Source organism: Macrobrachium nipponense, chromosome 12 (genome assembly GCF_015104395.2).
Source record: "Macrobrachium nipponense isolate FS-2020 chromosome 12, ASM1510439v2, whole genome shotgun sequence".
In the NCBI taxonomy this organism is placed as follows: domain Eukaryota; kingdom Metazoa; phylum Arthropoda; class Malacostraca; order Decapoda; family Palaemonidae; genus Macrobrachium; species Macrobrachium nipponense.
The window spans coordinates 85268413-85288150 of NC_087205.1; the positions used below are offsets into that span (position 1 = coordinate 85268413).

Sequence of the window (19738 nt, forward strand, 5' to 3'; positions counted from 1 at the left end):
TTTACAAAGAAAGTCTCTTTTGGGAGGTACGCAGGAAAGTCTTTGGTGTTCGGTCAAGGATCATACAAGACCAATATCAAAAAACGCCCTTACGTTTTTCATTAAAGACGTTATTAAGGAAGCGCATCTTAAATGTGGTGAAGAACAATTTAAACTCCTCAGGGTGACAGCACACGAAGTGAGGGCCATATGCAACCTCAATGGCTTTTCATAAAACGTGGTCACTTCAAAATCTAATTGAATCCACGTATTGGAATGTAACTCAGTGTTCGCCTCTCACTATCTAAAGGATGTGAGAGTTACTTATGAGAAGTGCTTTTCACTGGGAGCATATGTGTCCGCGGATTTAGTGCTGGGAGGAGGAGCTGAGGTTAATCCTAATTAGTTAGGTTATGTAATTTTAACATTATGGTGTTTGGTTTTTATGGTTGACTGAAAGAGGGTATAGGAAGAACCCTTTTCAGTTCTTAGATTTAACATGGTTAGGAAGGTCAGGTGGTCGGGATTAACTTTTGGTCTCCTCGTTGTGCATTATGTAAAGCCTAAAGCTCTGTCATGTAAGAGGGCTAGCCCCCATTGATAAGATACAGGTCAGGCTCTGCCATGTAAGCGGGTAAGCCCCATTGGTACGATCCATGCAGGTTCTGTCGCGTAAGCGGGCTAGCCCCCATTGACATGATCCAGAAGGGCTGTTCGGTCATAGGTGGTTTACCTCACTGAAGCTCTTGAGGCAGGCAGACTAAAATGACAGTAATCATGAAGTCTTCAGCCCAAACAGGTAAGAACCAAGGATTGATATCCTACAACAATTGTTGTTTCCCGTTATTAGAATTTTGTTTATATATATAGCTGTCTCTCGCCCTCCACCAAGGGTGTCAATCAGCTAAGTATATATCTGCCTGGTAAGTCGCATGTATAAAAATGATATTGTTAAGATACAATAAAGTTTTATACATACTTACCTGGCAGATATATACGATTAAGGGCCCACCCAGCCTCCCCTCAGGAGACAGGTGTAAGAGAAAATCTGGCTCAGAAAACGGGAATGGTTGGGATTCCGCCACCCAGCGGCAGGAATGGTAGATCACCTGACCTACCGGTAGCGTGTGCCGCGAGTTTTGAATTCTGTCGGGACGACGGAGTCTATAGCTAAGTATATATCTGCCAGGTAAGTATGTATAAAACTTTATTGTATCTTAACAATATCATTTCTCGTCTCTGAGGAAGGTTAAAAAGTCTATTTGCTGAATAGAGGTTGCAAGTGGAGAAAAACCCCGTTTACGACACCAATCACAGTACATCGCCCATTTGCCTTGGTAAACTGCTTAGGTAGACTTTCTGAGACTGCTGGATATATGCCCTGCTGTTCTCTGAGAAAAGCCTCTCGCTTGGAGGAGATACTTGATAGCCTCCAACCATGAAGAGACAGGGATTCTACTGACTGGTGGAACCTTTCCGCATGCGGTTGACACGGGATGTCACCAAAGGGGAATTTCCCTTGGGACCTCTGACAACAACGACAGCAGATCTGGGAACCATTCTGCCCGAGGCCACAGAGGGGCTACCAAAGTCATCCTGAGACCCTGTGAACTCATTAGCCTGTTCAGAACTTGACGGATCAAACAAAACGGAGGGAAGGCATACACCTCCAGGTTGTCCCAGGGATGTTGGAATGCCTCCTCTGCTAACACTAAAGGATCTGGGACCACTGAACAGAATATCTCCAGCTTCCTGTTGAAGAGCATTGCAAAAAGGTCCAGCATGGCTCTCCCCCAAAATTGGAAGAGCTTGTCTGCTACCACTTGATGAAGGGACCACTCGGTGCCTAGGGTCTGATCCCGACGACTGAATTTGCCTGCGACCACATTCTGTTTGCCTGGGATATACCTGGCTGAGAGCTCTACTGAATCGCTGGCTGCCCACTGGTGAATCTCGACAGTCAAGGCGTGAAGTTGATGAGAAACCAGGCCTCCCTGCTTGTTTACACAGGCTACCACCGTGATGTTGTCCGACATGAGAACGACAGAATGACCTTCTACCCTCTCCCAAAACTCCTTCAGACCCAGGAAGGCTGCCTTCAACTCCAAGACGTTGATATGTTGCTGTTTGTCCTCCAAACTCCAAACGCCTGAAACGACAAGGCCGCCTGAATGAGCCCCCCAACTTGCGAGGGAGGTGTCTGAGAACAGAAGGAAGTCTGGTGGAAGAGAACGCAGAGGGACACACTTCAACAGATTCCGGTCGTCCAACCACTAACGAAGGTCTTCTCTCACTTCCAGAGACAGAGGAACCTTTAACAGGGGTGAGTCCTCTGCCGGAGACCAGAATTCTCCTAGTCTCCATTGCAGAGACTGAAGATGAAGACCCCCATGAGGGACCAGCTTCTCCAGAAGAACCATCCAGTGATGAGCTGACTGATGTGGTTCCGACAGGACGTTGCATGCCACCACTCGCAACTTCTCCAATCTCTGATCCAACGGGAAAAATTTTGCCACTGTCATATCGATGACCATGCCCAGGTAGAAAATCCTTTGACTGGGTACGAGATTCAACTTTTCCTGGTTGACTACGATGCCCAGTTCCAGACAGAACTGAAGTTGACTATCCCTGTCCTGTAGCAGCTTTTCCATGGAAACTGCCGAGACCAACCAATCTTCTCCGCCCCATAACTCTGCCACTTGGCCCAATGGCCCACCAGGCAACCCTCCCACCCGTAGTGCAGGAGAGGGAGAGGCGCCTAACCTACCGACGGCCCCCTTTACCTCTGCCCTTTGAGCCCCTTCTTGGCTTAAAGGAATGAGAGTGAAAAGGACGTTGGTCCTCTGACCTAGGCTGAGTTGAACGGGAAGGCCCTGCCGAAATCGAACTCCTTGACGGCCTACCAGGTGACGATCTTCTTGACTGCTGCTGGACAGGGGGAGGAGGAGGAACCGGATGTCTCCGAGGACGAGACTCTGACTTAGACATGGCCTGGTGCACCAGTCTGTCTTTGGTGTCAGTCCAGCACCTGTCTATTGCATTTTCGAGCTCGGTCCGAGGGAACAAAAATTGGGACTCCAACAGATCTCCATTTCTCAATGCCAGCAAGGACTCTGTGTCAACTGATCTCTCCATCCTAGATAAAGCCGCGTCTCTTCTAATCAGAAGAAGGTTAGCCCATAAATAAACACTGAGGTGAGCCATATATGAAAACGCCTTGCCTCCGGACTGCAACAGACTGGCAAGCGAGGATGTGCTCACCAACCCTTCTGGGGACCTGCCAGGAGCTATCTTGGCAATGATCACAGACCAGAAGTCCAGCCAAGAAACTGGCTGCAACATGGAGGCTGCCGTAGATTCCAACGCTGAGGCATCTTGTGGAGACAAGGAAGAAGCCACCGACTGGACATGCCCCAACAAGGGAAGCTGAAGAGATGATTTGGGATCCTGTGTAGCTCCCAGCAAGGCTTCCAAGCAAGAAGGAGTGTAAGACAACCGAGCCTGAGTCCTACTTTCCAAATTGTTGAATCCACAAATGAAATCGACAATTTCCGAAAAGGAAGACAAAAACTCTTGCGTGTCTCCCTCCTCCTGCTCCAGCAACGGAGGCCGATGACGAGGAGAATGTGGAGGCTCCTCTAAGGCACCTTCCTCATTAAAATTAATGGAAGGATCAGCAGCCAAACAGCCCAAAACACCAACTAACCTGTCTGGGCTGGGTCCACGCACCGGCTCCCGAGACGAACCCACTACAACACTAGGAACATCACTACGCACTCCTCCAACAGATGACTCATTAACATGCCCATGAATGGTTAGGGCGTGGCAGACGTTCGAACATGACTTGGAGAGGAATCCTGAACACTCAAGGTCAAAGGAGAATCCCCCAGTGTCAAACTCTTGGAAGCACCAGAGAGAGGGGCAGGTAAACACTCCTGCTGCACCAACTTCGCGCTCACCACCTTTGACCTCTTGACAGGCGCCTTGAGATCCTTATGGTGACGAATAGGCCCTGGAGAAGTAGGAGCACTTGCATCATGTGCACGGACAGGGGAGGTTGCAACACGCTCGCGATATGCATGGACGAGGAGGTTGCAACACGCTTGCGAATTGATGCAGAGGACGAAGCACCCACTGCAGATTGCACAAGAGAAGACACACTAACACTAACACTCTCTGAAACACCAACACTCTCGGTAACACGTCCGCGTTGTTCCTCCCTCGTAGGCGAAGAAAGAGTAAAGTCCTTAGCCTTCCAACGCTTGATACGCCGACGTGGCGTAGAGGGGGAAGAGGGAGAGGAAGACAGCACTGGTTTCTTATGCAATCTCTTCGCAGGAGGCGGGGACGATGCAACATGTTTCCTTCCAGTCCTCCCAGCCGACAAGGCACCAACTTATCATCCAAAACAGAGTCCAACCTCTTAAGCACCACCTGGCATATAACCTCAGCTGATCTGCAAGAGAAGGCTCCAATGACATGGAAGGGAGATGTAGCAAACTGGTTGGCAGAGATGACGTCGCAGCTGAGAGAGGCAGTGCAGAGGAGACAACTGGGAGTGAAGTCATCGATGGGAGTGACGTCACAAGTGGAGATGACGTTATGGGTTCCCCTCGGTCTAAAGGGGAAGCAGATGCCATTGGCAGAGGAATACACAACGACTGATCCCGTGACGTCATCAACAGGGGTGACGCCACGGCTTCCCTCCGACTTGAAGAAGCGGCAACAGTCACTGGCAGAGCAATACAAGATGGCTGACCTCATCTACCCACGAAGACGAGGCCGGGAGGAGGGGGGAGGGTCTGGCCAGCATGAGGAAGGGGTAGCGAGCCTCCATAAAGTGCGCTAGCAACCCCTCCAAGGACGGGGACCCCCTAGCCCGAGCGTCTTCCAAATTGCCGCCATCTTAGACGCCTCCAACTCTGGAATAAATGAGATTGATGAAAAAGCTTCCCCCTTCCCGGGAATCAAATTAACTCCCGAAGAAGAAGGGGCGACATTACAAACCTCAGACTGGTGGCCTCCCGATATTTTCAAATTTCTTCTTGGCTGGAATGAATTATCCTGATTCTTATGGGAACATTTGTTTCATATTTCAAACAAATCTTATTTCGACCAGCCTTCTGGAACGGATTAAGTTCCAAGTCCGAGGTACTACTACTGTATACTATACTACTTAGCAAGTAATTACATGATCGGAGCCCACCCTCCTCCTCTCTAATGGGCATTGGTCATGGAACAGAATGAGGTGGTTGGCCAAGTCATTACCAGTAGTATGTATTGCCATTAGTGAGCGGCAACTTGTACCTACACTGAGCTTTCGAAGGCCTCCCCCAAAATTAGAATTTTGTTCATGAAACTTACCTGACAGATATATATATAGCTGTATTCTCCGAAGTCCGACAGAATTTCAAAATTCGCGGCACACGCAGTGGGCGGCCAGGTCGGTAGTACCCATACCCGCGCTGGGAGGCGGATATCAGGAACTATTCCCATTTTCTATTCATATTTTTTTTCTGTCGCCGGTCGGTAAACAACTGTTTACAGACCTCCGCCTAGGATTTTGAAACTTCATTAGCCGCTTAAGTATCCTAATTATTCTTTCGATTATTGACTTGGATTTGTGGCTAGGCATACGCTATCGTAAATTTTTCATTGCATTTGATGTCTGAAGCTAGTTAGCCTAGTTTCAGACTTTGTTGTCTGCTTGGGGTAAGGTGAAGCTACCGGAACTTTCGGTAGACACTCGCTTAGTATATATGGCGTTTACATGTTTTCTTTGCATAAGTTCAATGTAATTAGTGTAATGTGTGACTGATTACGGAAGAAGTAGGATTCATGTACGCATTTTAGAGCGTGTTAGAATCAGGAGTTTTCCTCCACAGTAAACAGAAGTTAGAAATAATGAACCTTCTAACCTCCTGTAGATTTTATTTTGCCTAACCCTGTGGTATGGCTTTCGGGCCTAGAAGAAGTGTCTGCTAGAGGATTACATCAAGTAATCTTAGACTAAAGTGCTCGCTCTCCAATCAGTGTTGTGAAGTGTAGTGCCCCTTGTGTGTGTGGAGGGGGCGTTCAGATCGGCCCCATAATGCCTCTAGGCCTGGACCTCTGTCGGACTCCCAGGACTCAGGGAGAGGGCATGTCGAAAGCCGCAAGAGGGTTACGGGGGCTCCCCACCGATCTGGCGTCCCTTCGGCAGAACCTGTTGACGCTTCCCAGGCTGCTAAAGATCGTGCACGTGCACGAATCTTGAAGGATTGCTTCTCGTCCTCCGAGGCGTCCTCCCCGCGCAAGGGTTGGAGCTCTCGGAAGGACTCGCTCTTTAAGAAAGCTTTAGAGAAGAGGACGCTTCACGTCCTCTCTCTCGTTAGGAGGGAAACGTCAGATCGGCCCCATAACGCCTCTAGGCCTAGACCTCTGTCGGACTCCCAGAAAACCAGGGAGAGGGCATGTCAAAAGCCGAAGGAGGGTTACGGGTTTTTCATGCTGATCTGGCTTCCTTTCGGCAGGTCCTGTTGTCGCTTCCCAGGCTGCCGAAGATCGAGGCACGTGCACGAATCTTGAAGGATTGTTTCTCGTCCTCCGAGGCATCCTCCCCACACAGGGGTTGGGGCTCTCGGAAGGACTCGCGCCCCCTAAAGAAGCTTTAGAGAAGAGGACGCTTCACGTCCTCTCTCTCGTCACGAGAGGATGAAGAGTAAAGAGACCACATTTACCCTTTTCGAAGAATGCACTGGCTCTTTTCCTAGGGACATATTAAGGAGGCTCATTCATCTTACCAGAAGACGTGATTAAGGAGCTCTGCGACCTGTGAACGCTCATTTATACATTATTAAACTTAATTAAGGAGGATCATTCATCTTGCCAGAAGAGTGATTTGAGCCTCCTGCGAGTCGTGAACGCTCATGAAGTTAGAGCTGTTTCAACCTCGCTAGCATTCCAAAAGAATTTGGTAATCAAGGACATTCTTGATTCCACCTTTTGGAGGAGCAACTCGGTTTTCGTCTCCTCTCCTCATGGCGCTCCATATACGTTATGTAACGTTCGCTTTACTTCGAAAAAGCAAGCTGATAAGTTTGACGTCCGGCAAGCTGCTTTGCACAGTCAAACAACTTATGTCTCTGGTTCGGCATAAGAAGGGCAATTTAGACGTGAGCTAGCTTTTGGAGGTGCTCGACGTCCTATAAGTAGAGACATTCTCCAGGACGCTCGGCAAGCACCTTGCGAGGGTGTCTTTCGGACGCTCGGCGTTCCTTTGCTGAGTGCGTTTCTGGAGATGTTCTTTTGCATTACTAAGACGCAAGTTGTCGCACAGGCGGCCACTGTCTTTGTAAAAAGGTATGAATGGTCTTTAAGGCCCGTCTTGAAGACGAAAAGCCATACGTCTTCCTTTAGTGTTCACACACTTCAGGAGCAGCGTGCGGCTCTCCATGGAGACTCGCATGAGGACGTCCCTTGAAAATATTTCAACGTCATACGCAAACGCGGTTCGTCATAACATTGAGATGTTGGCAAGGTCGCTCGCCAGGACGCCTCTTGGCGGGACTTGCATGCATCAGGGCGCTCAACGAGTTCCTCTCTGAAACGTCGTTCAGAAGACTTGGTGTTCTCTGCTCAGACACGCTCTTAGCTACGCAGGATGTTTTTTGAGGACGCTTTTGAGGACGCTCGGCAGGACGCTTATGAGGACGCTTTTGTGCACATTCGCCAGGACGCTTCGGTGGAAGCTCGGCAGGACGCTTTGCGAGAGAAAAGACTTGTAGAAGGCGTTTTATTTGCTGTTCAGGACGTTTCTTAGGACGCTTGACGCTTTATAAACGCTCGTCAAGAGGAGGTTTTTTTCAGGACTCTCCACAGGACATTCCTTTACAGAAATTTTTAAAAAGGATTCGGAGTTAGCGGAGAGACATTACCCAAATTTTTTCTTCGATCCCTCCCTCTTTCCTCTTCATCGATTTCTCTGAGAATCGGGAAGATTATATACTCGGATTCCTGGGTGACTTTCGGTCATGTTAAAGGGTTTTCCCCTATTAGCAAAGTGCTAATAATTTTGTCAAGTAAGGACGTTTTCCCCATTGTCAAGATACTAAACGTTTTGTCATTTAAGTGGGGGACCCCTCATAAATGGGGTAGTTCTCATTGACATAGATTTTAACGTTTTTATCGTTTAAGCGGATAAACTCATTAACAAATTTCGGAAGAGCTCTCATTCATTTTCAGAGGCTCATCCGGGGAGTAGGAAAAAGACTTGTAGACTAGATCCAGGAAGTCTTATGTCCAATATCATAAGAACATTGAACGGTCCTTTTCGATCCTCGGTTCTCTCTTGATGATCTCTATTCGAATATTACTCCCCTTTTCTTGGCAAAGAGTCTTGGAAAAGGAGTCAAGGAGTTCTTTTAAAAAGTCTCATTCATTAGAACGTGGACAGTCTTTTTCCTTTCTTTCTCTCTTCCTCGTCGAGGAAAGATGTAGTAGAGAATTCGATGTTCAAATTACTACAATACTTACGTAGTTTATCTTTGCGTCATTTTGCTAACGCATGGGTCAAGTCATATACGCATATCGTATTTACCTCTGCGGATAGAAGCCGAAAGAACTGTTGTTCTAATGTATTTATTTGACACTCCCTTCAACCTTCCAAGAGTTTTCGGAGTAAGAATAACTATTCAGGTATTGTTACGACAACACCAACTCAGATTCTGTATTTAGCGAATTTTGTTTCGTTTAAATATGCCTGCTTGAGAGTTTCTTTTGCTCGATAATTTCATACCTCCATCCCTTCGTAAAAGGAGTAGCTGGCAACTCAGGCAGATAGTGCGAGACGATGAACAAGGCTGCTGTTACTGTGATCTACGCAGTACCGGCTAGCTCGGTGTCATGCGCGGTTGGTTGCGTCTCTCTGCCCTACAATCATGGATTTTAGCCTCGGGTTGAGGAAATTTCTAGTAATCATGAATGAACATGCCTTCCGTTTACTTAGAAATTTCAACAAGATATCTCTTATACTTGTTCGGTGCGGGTTTACCGCACGGTAACAGAATTCTGTACGAATCTACCGCGGCATAGCACTATAATAATGCTCTCCTGCTTATGCAAAGCGCAGCCTTATTTAGGGAAGGAAGCAGGCTGAGTGAGGGAATGGATGAGTTTGCTGGGGACCATTTCCTCGCTGGAGAAGCTTGTTTTCCCTGAATAAACAGCAATTCAGACCTCTACAATTTTTCCTCACGAAGAAATTGGAATAACATCAAAGATCTTGTAATAATTCTAATTTTCTCTCAACGCCTTGAGGATCACCTCGGGTGATAGCGAGAGGGTGCCAGACATCCGAACAGAGGAACAGATGTTCTGGCACATTGTCTAAGAAATTGGAATTGGAAGCCAAATTGGTCGGCTCTCCAGTTCCTCGAAGGATGAGTTTGGATCGAGTGACCCAAATCATCTCGGATAATTTCTCAGCTCTCTCATAGCTCAAGAAGAGAGAATTAGTTATGGGGCTTCGGCACGGAACGTAACGATCCTCAAGAGGTTGTTAAACTAGTGCATGTCCGTGCGGGTCTTCTCGATCGAAGGCAACAACTACTGACGTCTGAGTAATCCTCACTTAGAAGTATGTCGAAAGTGAGGAGAGACTGAGGGCGTCCTTTCGTTAAGTTTTTCGTAATATTGAAGACGAAGGAGCTTTCTCTTAAGTTGTTCCCTTATTCATGATCCTAGAGGATTAGCTTTAGTCACCACATGTTGGCCTCTAAGAGGTTGGATTCACAGAGGTCAGGTAATTCAGAGAATTGTCCAAAGACCCTTCCCGAGAGAATCGTGTAAACTAACATCGTCACTTAGTGAAGTATCTAATATCTCTCCTCTCGGAGTCTGAAGGCGTTCAGACTATCGAGAAGCGATAAGATCTTCAAGACTATGGCAGTCTCTTGGCCAAGGCAAAGCAGTGCTGCCTATTTTCAGTGTTCAATCGGTGCGGGCCGTTTCTGGAGATAGTGAAGGGAAATGACTGTTCCTCCAACTCGACCTCTGTGAATTTCTTTATGGTTCTATCTTTCCATATGAAGTATGAGATAAGATAGAAGTCCTAACTATTGTAGAATATGCAAATATGTTGTTGACGGCCTCTAGGCTCAGAGATTCGGTTCTGTCAAAACAACAAAGCTTCACGATCTTTGAGGTCTGGGGAGATCTTGAAATTCTCTGGATCGCAGGTTCCGGCATGGAACTTAGACGTAGTCTGAGTTTCTGATGCCAAAAGCATTTCGAACCTATCCTTTCTGCGAACTTAATACATGTGACCAGAAAGGCTAACATTCTAACCGCTCTAGCCACGGCAAAGAGGGTTAGTGAGCTTTTAGCCATCATCAGAGGTTTTAGCTTTAAAGGACATAATGCGGTCTGTCCTCTAAGCCTTCCGTTCTTGATAAGAACGAAAACCTGTCTAACCCTTGACCCGAAGGCTTGGAGACCAAGGGTATGGCACAAATTATTGGGCAAGGGCATTAGAGAGTCCTGTGCCCTGTCGGGTCTCTCAAGTTTTATCTTGATAAAACTATAGAAAGTCGAGGTCAACGGACAATCTGCGGTGTTCCGTAAAAAGACCAGACTAGTTCATGTCCAAGAACACCCTGGCATTATAGTCAAGGAGTTCTTTTAAGAAGTCTCATTCGTTATGTTTGCATAAAGATTTGAGATTTTTTCTTAATATGAATGCTCAAGAGGTGAGGGTGCGGCCTCGAAGCATTTCAACAGGGCATGACACTCAGTAAACATCCTGAGTGCCACGCTTTAGCGAAGCAACTCTGTGTTCGCTTCACACTCCCGACGGGATGTGAAGACGACATTTGAGATCTGTAAGTCGCTAGGACCATACATATCCGTAGATATATTATTAGGGGCAGCAAGCAACACGAATCCTATCCTATAGAAAAGGGATAGGTGTGCTTTTAACTTTGAAGGGTTGGTCGCTTGAGGCGCGTTCCTTTTCTTTAGCCTAGAAGTTATGGAACTAACTTTGATAGGTTAGGTCAGGTGGTGGTTTTTAGCTTCGTTGCCCTCAGAAGTATGGTCATATGGTCTAGTCACATTGTGGTCACGCCCCCGTTGACAGATCATCTAGAGCGCACCAGCATTAAAGGTCTCTACCTCGCTGGCAACTCTAGTAACGCAGAAGCAGACTTTGGTGACAGTAATCACGAAGTCGGCTATGCTAACAGGCGAGAAACCAAGATGTATATCATCGACTTAATTTAGTTTCCCAAAAATCCTATTCTGTCTCTTCCCACCATCCGAAGGTGGGATTCAGCTATATATATATCTGTCAGGTAAGTTTCATGAACAAAATGTTATTGTTATAATACAATTAAGTTTGTTCATACTTACCTGGCAGATATATATAATTAAAGTGCCCACCCACCTCCCTCCAGAAACAGGTGGCACTGAAAAAATATGAATAGAAAATGGGAATAGTTCCTGATATCCGCCTCCCAGCGGCGGGAATGGGTACTACCCACTGGCCGCCCACTTGCGTGTGCCGCGAATTTTGAAATTCTGTCGGACTTCGGAGAATACAGCTATATATATATCTGCCAGGTAAGTATGAACAAACTTAATTGTATTATAACAATAACATTTTTGCTGCTGAGTGGGGAAATAATTAGCTATGTAATTACAGTAGTACCTCGAGATACGAAAGGCTCAACTTACGAAAAATCCAAGTTACGAAAGCCAATACGAAAAATTTTACTTCTCTACATACGAAAAGTTTTCAAGATACGAAAGGTTGTTGCTATAAAGTCCCGAGATTTGCCCGGACCACCGAGAACAATTTTAAAACTCCTGTGCCGCCAACTGAGTAAACTCGCCACCATCCTCCCGCTCTCCCATTGGTTCCTGATGCTAGTCACCCCATAAGGTCCTGCCTCTCCTATTGGTCAGCATCTACCCCTTGTGCTTTAAGTATTCTATTGGTAAAAGGTTGCTGTAAATTGAAAAACTTAGTATTCATGCAATACATTTAATAAAAAAAAAGAACATTAGATAAAGATAGAATAAAGAATAGAAATGAATGGTTATTATACTGTTTGGTGGTTTCATTAGTTGAAGAGAGATACTAATGACAATTTATGGCTTACTGTGTGCTAGGAAAAATGATTGCTTGGCGCTCGTTCCATACTCGTAAGACGGGTAAGAGCTGAGAATGTAAACAATCGATTGGAAGGTTTGTTTTTTGTTTGTTTGTGTATTATAGTTAATGATTAATTAATAATTATTTGAAATGAGTACATACTGATTATTTATACATTTTATTGGCATATTCTAAGCTTTTAGCTCTTAGGTTTAGATGTCAGAATCATAGACTAGGCTACAGTAGCAACCGCTAACATAGGCTAGGCTTATTGCTAAGGGACATATGCTAAAGTCCTAATATATGCAGTAAAAATGGGGTTGAACATTATATGCAGTTGAATATTACTCAAGTATGTACAGTATTTTGCCTTTTTGGAGTCATATTTCTTCCGTCGTAACCCTAGAACATGTGTTTTAGGCCTGGAAATATAATTTACTGGGGTGTTTTTGGAGGGCTTGGAACGGATTAGCCATTTTACATGTAAAATGTGTTCCAAGATACGAAAAACTCTTGATACGAAGGCCGTCTCGGAACGGATTAATTTCGTATCTCGAGGTACCACTGTACTTGGTAGGTATATACAAAACTTCATTTATTATAAAAATGCCTCTTTTGATAAGTCCATTTTATGTCCATGGCCAGGCTTTTGTGGCTTCTATGGATTGTCTTTCAAGCTTAGGCTAAATGTATCTTATATTTGCATTTGCCTGTTAGTCCATTGGTTTCTAGGCATAAGTTGTCAATTTGTATGAGGAGTCCTTGAGGCTGCATAAGTTTGTACAAAGTAGCAGTGAGTCCATGCAGGCATCGGTATGTCCACATGAGCACCAGTGAGTCTACATGGGCGACAGTGAGTCCACATGGGTCTCAGCGAGTCCACATGGCTGGAAGTGAATCTGCACGGCTAGCAGTGAGTCTGTACAGACATCAGCGAGTCCTTTTGGGTGTCAGCGAATCTGCATAGTGTCTGAGAGCAAGTTGTCAGCAAATTTGCACAAGGCATCAGCAACCTCACATGAGGTGTCAGTGAGTCTGCACAAGGCATCGTAGAGTTTCACAGTGAGAGACTTCTCAACTTTCAGGTTTCTGCTAGATGGAGTGATGAAACCATCTGGTTCTGGAACTAGCTTTTGGTCCCTTGATGAAGAGGGACTCTCTTATAGACCTGGCTCTTCTTGATAGCATTCTCCTTTGCTTCCTATAAAGGAAGAGGAGCATTTAGTCTGTCCCTTCCGTTTTAAGGAACTAGTTCATTTGTGCTTAGACATACATCTCTTCCCTTTCAGTTTCTGTACTCGGGAAGCTTGACTCAATGGCAAATGTATGATCAAAGAGAATCTCTTTTTCAAAGTCCTCTCTTTTTCTCCCTTGCTTTCTGCTAGATAGAATAGTATGTTTTGTGCAAGTGATTATTAATCCTTTTACCTGATCGAGCTTTATTTTTCTTGCTTTTCTGGCCAAGATAGGCACAATTGCATCTGCTAAGTGGCATTTCTTGATTCAAGAGACCAAGATGTGTATAAGAGTTTGATAACACCATCATACCTTTGTCCTCTAGTGATTCCTGTTGTCTCCTCAATTTTGTGATTCCAACGCAACCAAGGCCCACTTGCTTCAGAAGACGGTTTTCTTGACTAGCTTGGTATCATTAAGCTGGACCAGGAAACTTGGCCTTATCACCTGCATGTCCAGTGATCACTTGCTGTTTCTAGGCTAGTCAGTACTGGCCAAGAATGAGGACCTGTTGATGAGGAAATCTTGTATTCTTATGTTGGGAATGAGAATACAGATAAAACATTTTACTTAGTCTGTTGTCTCCAGGTTTACCTGGATGTTACAGTTAACATCCCAGATGGTCGTCTTTTCTTAAATTCCACCACCTAACAAGCTGCTGTCACTGCATGGACTGAAAATCATCCTAGTGTTCCTAAAAGGGTGGATGTCACATTTATCATCCCAGATGCTCTGCTTTTCTTAAATCCTACCACTAAGAATCCACTGTCAATGTAAGGACTTAGAATTATCCAAGTGTTCCTAATTAAAAAAGGATCCCCACTCCTTCCAGAAGTTGCATCAGTACAGTTTTCTTAGTATTTAATTTAATTTTATTTCATTTTTATAGATAACTAATCTAGACTGATATGTATATGTATTTCAGGCATTTATGGTCCACTAAACTTTTTTTAGTTTTTCATTTGTAGTTTGCACATCATATGCAGGTTTATGTGAAAGGTGACAAAGCTTCAAAGGCTATTCTATCTAGGAATTATTGATGCAAGTTCTGTTATTAATTAAAGTTGCTTAATGGAAACCTGCCAGATTTGAGGGTCAATTATAGATTGTCATGAAATAAATTAATTACAGTAGATCCCCATATTCGTGGGGGATGCTTTCCAGATTCCCCCGCAAATAGCTAGAATCCGCGAATATGTAGTACTTAAACCCCCTAAAAAAATGCTTAAAACTGCCTGTTTTGTTTGCTTGTACATGTACCTGGTTTTTTTTAATAGTTTTATCATAAAAGGGCATTTAATCACGAAATTGATATGAAAATACAGTAATTTGTGGATATTTCCCATAGAAAACACTACAGATATGCGAATTTCCCGCAAATAATGGGTAGATATGTTCCATAGAGAAATTTGCGAATACAGGGGGTCCTCGAGTTACGACGTTGATCCGTTCTTACGATGCGTCGTAACACGATTTTCAGCGTAAGTCGGAACATTGAAAAATACCACATGATTTAATGTAAATACCTATCAATAACAACGAGAGAACAATTCCTTACCTTTATTAGTTTGATTGGCTTGCACACTGGAGAAGAAGCTGCGGTGTTGCTGGAGAGACTGGGGAGGTTAGTGAAGAGAAAAAAGAACCTCCAGAAGTTGCTGGAGATGCTGAGGCAGATGATTCTTGACGGTGAGGCAGAACATATACTGGAGATGTATTGAGGTGCTACTGGAGATGTTGGGGCAGGTGAGTCTTTAGGTGAGGCAGAACCTACAGAAGGTGCTGGAGATACTGGGGCAGGTGAGTCTGGGTTAGCAGAACATTCAGAAGGTGCTGGAGATTGTGGGGCAGGCGAGTCTGGATTAGCAGAGGCAGCTGAGGTAGAGGGTACAGGATCTCCTGCAGGCCTCTCTACCTTCTTAAAATACTGCTCCAGGTTAGTCTGAACAGAGAGCGACCTCTTTTCATCCAAGATCTCCTTGTAACACTGCATCAAATCATGACGCCTCTGGAAAACCCTAGTGAACCTGTCCAAGTTGGGATCCTGAGCCTCAAAAGTTGACAACGCTTGCTGCAACTCTGCAAAACCTCTTATCAAGTCCTGCCTTGTGAAAGCCTTAGGCTCGGGGTGGGGTGGCTCTCTTCTTCCTCTATTGATCTTGCTTCTCCAGGTGTATCAGGTCCTCAGCAGATAACTCCTCGCCATGAGACTCAGCAAGCTCTGTAACATCATCAACCTCCATCTCCAAATTGGATTTCCTTACTCAGGGCAACAACGTTCTTGACAACTAGCTGAACTGTGTCCTCAAACCCATGGAAATCATTCACAAATTGAGGACAAATTTTCTTCCAGACACCATTCATGTTTGTTTGCTTAACCTCCTCCCAGGAATTAGCAATGTTCTTTACAGCATCAAGGATGTTGTAGGATTTCCAAAAGTCCTCAGAGTCAAGTCCTTCTTGGTTTCAGTTGCCTGTAAAGCCATAGCAATTGTCCTTCGTAGGTAGTAGGCCTTGAACGAAGCAAGTCACTCCTTGGTCCATAGGCTGTAAAAGGGCCGTGGTATTAGGTGGAAGGTAAACCACCTTGACATTAGGGTTGAAGTCTCCCAGCTGGCAGGGTGTCCAGGGGCATTGTCCAGCACTAGCAACACCTTAAAGGGGATACCCTTGGAGGCGCATACCGCTCCACACTTGGAACAAAATGGTTTTACGAACAGTCCTCAAAACACTGCAAGTGTCACCCATGCCTTCTTGTTGGACTTCCAAATTACTGGTAGTTGACCCTTCCAAATGCCCTTGAGTGCCCTTGGATTTTCAGCCTGATACACCAACAAGGGCTTCAGTTTGAAGTCGCCAGCAGCATTACCCCCAAGAAGTAAAGTTAGCCTCTCCTTGCTGGCTTTATGACGGGTGCTGACTTCTCCTCCTTGGCGATGTAAGTGCGGTTAGGCATACGTTTCCAAAACAAACCTGTCTCGTCTACGTTAAACACTTGCTGAGCAGAATAACCCCCCTCCTTAATTATCTCAGACAACGCTTTAGGAAATTCACTCGCTGCTTTCTCATCCCCACTAGCAGCTTCACCTTGCAATTTAAGGTTATGGTAATTGGCCCGAGCCTTAAATCGCATAAACCAACCCTACTAGCCACAAACTCTTCACTTTCACTTCCCTCGCCCCCTTTTCTTTTTTCAACGCTTCAAACAATCTTTTCGCCTTCTCCTGAATCACCATAAGGCTGACTGGGATACGCCGTTGATTTTGGTCTTCCAACCAAAGCACCAATAACCTTTCCATTTCAATTATTAGACCACTACGCTGCTTAGTTATCACTGTCGCTTTCATAGGAGCAGATCCTTTCACATGTTCAACGATGCGCTCTTTATCTTTGATAATGGTAGCAACGGTCGAACGGCTAAGGCCAAGCGAGCGGCCAATGTTTGTTGGCGTTTCTCCCTTTCTCCAGATCGCTTTATAATGTCCACTTTAATTTCCATGGTGATGGCCTTTCTTTTCTTCGATGCACTACCATCAGAAGAGTCCGCCTTGCGCTTGGGAGCCATAACAAAGAGCAAAAAGTTACAAAAACGATACAACACGAGGGAGAGAGAGGCAGTGTAAACAACCAAAATGGCGTATGGGCGAGGAATGAGCGTAGCGAAGCGACGCCGTCCTCTCCCCCACAAAGCGTATTCTTCCACCGTGCGCCCGGAACTAGTTCGCGTTTGTTTACATTGCTTACGACGCTAAACCGCGTAAGACGGAACGACGCAAAATATTATTTTTTATATTTTTATGGGGGCGCGTTCGTAACCACGAAACATCGTAAGTCGAGACCAGCGTAACCCGAGGACTTACTGTACATGAGTTTGCAAATGCGAAGAATGCAAATACGGCGGGTCCACTGTATAGGCATGTTATCATTACAGTCATCATCTGTTGTTTCTCAAGTGACAGGATTACCTGCTTTCAAGTTAAAGGCAATCCCCGGTTATCGGCAGGGGTTCCCTTCTCAGCAGGGTGCTGATAACCAAAAACTGCCATTAACCGAAACTCAGCCATTTATGGCGCGTGTGGTGCCGAGTTTCGGGTAATGGCGCTGATAACTGGTTAATGGTACCTCTGTTAGGTATGTTATAGCACCATAACTATTGTCGGCACCTTTATGGCGCTGATAACCAAAACTTGGCCTGTTATGGAGCCATAAATCGTCAATTTTATGCCACTAGACAAGCCCCATGAAACCGGATTGCCATTAACCGAGACCGCCGATAACCGAGGACTGCCTGTATTGGCATATAGTTGTACAGGAAATATATAGTCACAGAGGTGCCATTAAATTCAGATACATTGCCCTTAACTCTAACAGAGAGAGGCATTTGTTAGAACTTGATCCGGTACTTGACAAAACTTGTGAATGGGCTCCCTAATTGATTTTGAAGAATCAGAGCCGTTCGACCGTTGCTACCATTATCAAAGATAAAGAGCGCATCGTTGAACATGTGAAAGGATCTGCTCCTATGAAAGCGACAGTGATAACTAAGCAGCGTAGTGGTCTAATAATTGAAATGGAAAGGTTATTGGTGCTTTGGTTGGAAGACCAAAATCAACGGCGTATCCCAGTCAGCCTTATGGTGATTCAGGAGAAGGCGAAAAGATTGTTTGAAGCGTTGAAAAAAGAAAAGGGGGAGGGAAGTGAAAGTGAAGAGTTTGTGGCTAGTAGGGGTTGGTTTATGCGATTTAAGGCTCGGGCCAATTACCATAACCTTAAATTGCAAGGTGAAGCTGCTAGTGGGGATGAGAAAGCAGCGAGTGAATTTCCTAAAGCGTTGTCTGAGATAATTAAGGAGGGGGGTTATTCTGCTCAGCAAGTGTTTAACGTAGACGAGACAGGTTTGTTTTGGAAACGTATGCCTAACCGCACTTACATCGCCAAGGAGGAGAAGTCAGCACCCGGTCATAAAGCCAGCAAGGAGAGGCTAACTTTACTTCTTGGGGGTAATGCTGCTGGCGACTCAGTACAGGCTTGCAGTGGTGATTAGTACAACCCAAGCCCTGGTAGTGTCTCTGCAGTATTCAACACCCCGATAGCAAATTATGTTTATTGGGTAAGAGTTAGTGCATAGTATTTATATTCATTTAACCAAGGTTAGAATAGATTCCAGATGCTTAAGGAATCAGTCTCTTGGCATATGGAAGCCATTGACAACCTTTTGGTGCTAGGAATATTCTAGGCATAACAGTTTTTTTGTTGATGGTGTCCAGATTTTCAGATCTATGTCATATCATGGTAAATGTCTAGGTACAAGGGCTTCAAATATTCAGTTATGTTTTTCTTGGAAAGTAACATATTATTTATACCCATGATCCGTTCTGCTTTTCAAGAAAAGAAAATTCATAACTTGTTCAGATAATGTTCAAAGACTTGTATGTAAATATTTTTCATACTGTAGGATGAGTTTTCTGCAGCAGCTGCCCGATTTTTCAAGCCTCCCGCTAAGTGGAAGAGGCCTTTAATGTTCTTCCAGTTCCTTTGGCCTCATATTGCTAAAAGACTTCATCTCAATGTTGTTGATAGGACACCAATTCATTTCTTCACAAAGGTAAGGGTTTTTTTTCTTTTACTTCATGATCATGTTTCTCTCTTCTTGAAAGCTACTGAAAACTGGACATTTTTCATGTAATTCTTTGTATGTTCATTTACATAAATCTGTAAGGAAAAATTAGTTAAAAATTGCAGTATTCCAGGTTGTATCTGACACAATGAAGTATCGCCTAGAAAATAATCTTCGAAGAAATGATTTTCTGCAACTTTTGTTGGATGCATCATTGCAGGAACAAACAAACAATAACAAAGGCATTGATAATTCAACTATTTCATCAAAGAAACCTGCAAACCAAGGTATTTTTCAAATGTATACTGTAATACTAATATGAGTAGTGTAATGTAAAAATGTGAAAGGACAGTAGGAAGAGTGAGGTTAATTTATTAAAGGAAAAGTTATATTAAATGGAAGATGTGATAAGACAAAAAAGTAAAAATAATTAAAAGGTGTACAAAGAAAGCAAAGTGCACAGGTAGCCATGGGTAGGGCTAAGAAACTATTCCAAATGTTTTCAGACCTGGACTGAGAGCCAAGCTGTGGGTGAAGGCTGTTACCAACCCTTGCAATTGCAACTTTTTTTGTAGCTTCTTTAATGCAGGGTACTATAAGAGGACAGTGAAAGTAAGGACTTTGATAGGTTGCTATATAGGAAGAGAAATATTTGCATGCAGTTAACTTTTTTTTTTTTAAATGCAGTTTGAATTTTATTTATGAGAGATGTGAGTTTATGGAGTTAAAATCTTGAGAGCTAAAATTCTTAATGATATTCATATTTTTACATA

General features: G+C 44.5%; 1 protein-coding gene across 5 annotated transcripts in view; it reads left to right on the forward strand.

Annotated features, from left to right (window-relative positions):
* Positions 1 to 19738, forward strand: part of LOC135224629 (probable cytochrome P450 6a13) — a 216421-nt gene that overhangs the window by 131753 nt on the left and 64930 nt on the right. For all 5 annotated transcript variants that reach the window (XR_010316787.1, XM_064263831.1, XM_064263832.1 and 2 more), the window contains exons 5-6: positions 18804 to 18953; positions 19099 to 19252. Coding sequence is in view for 4 of the 5 variants with exons in the window: in XM_064263831.1 (XP_064119901.1) it covers positions 18804 to 18953; positions 19099 to 19252 (304 nt within the window). In the remaining variant the exon portion in view is untranslated. The remainder of the gene's footprint in view (positions 1 to 18803; positions 18954 to 19098; positions 19253 to 19738) is intronic.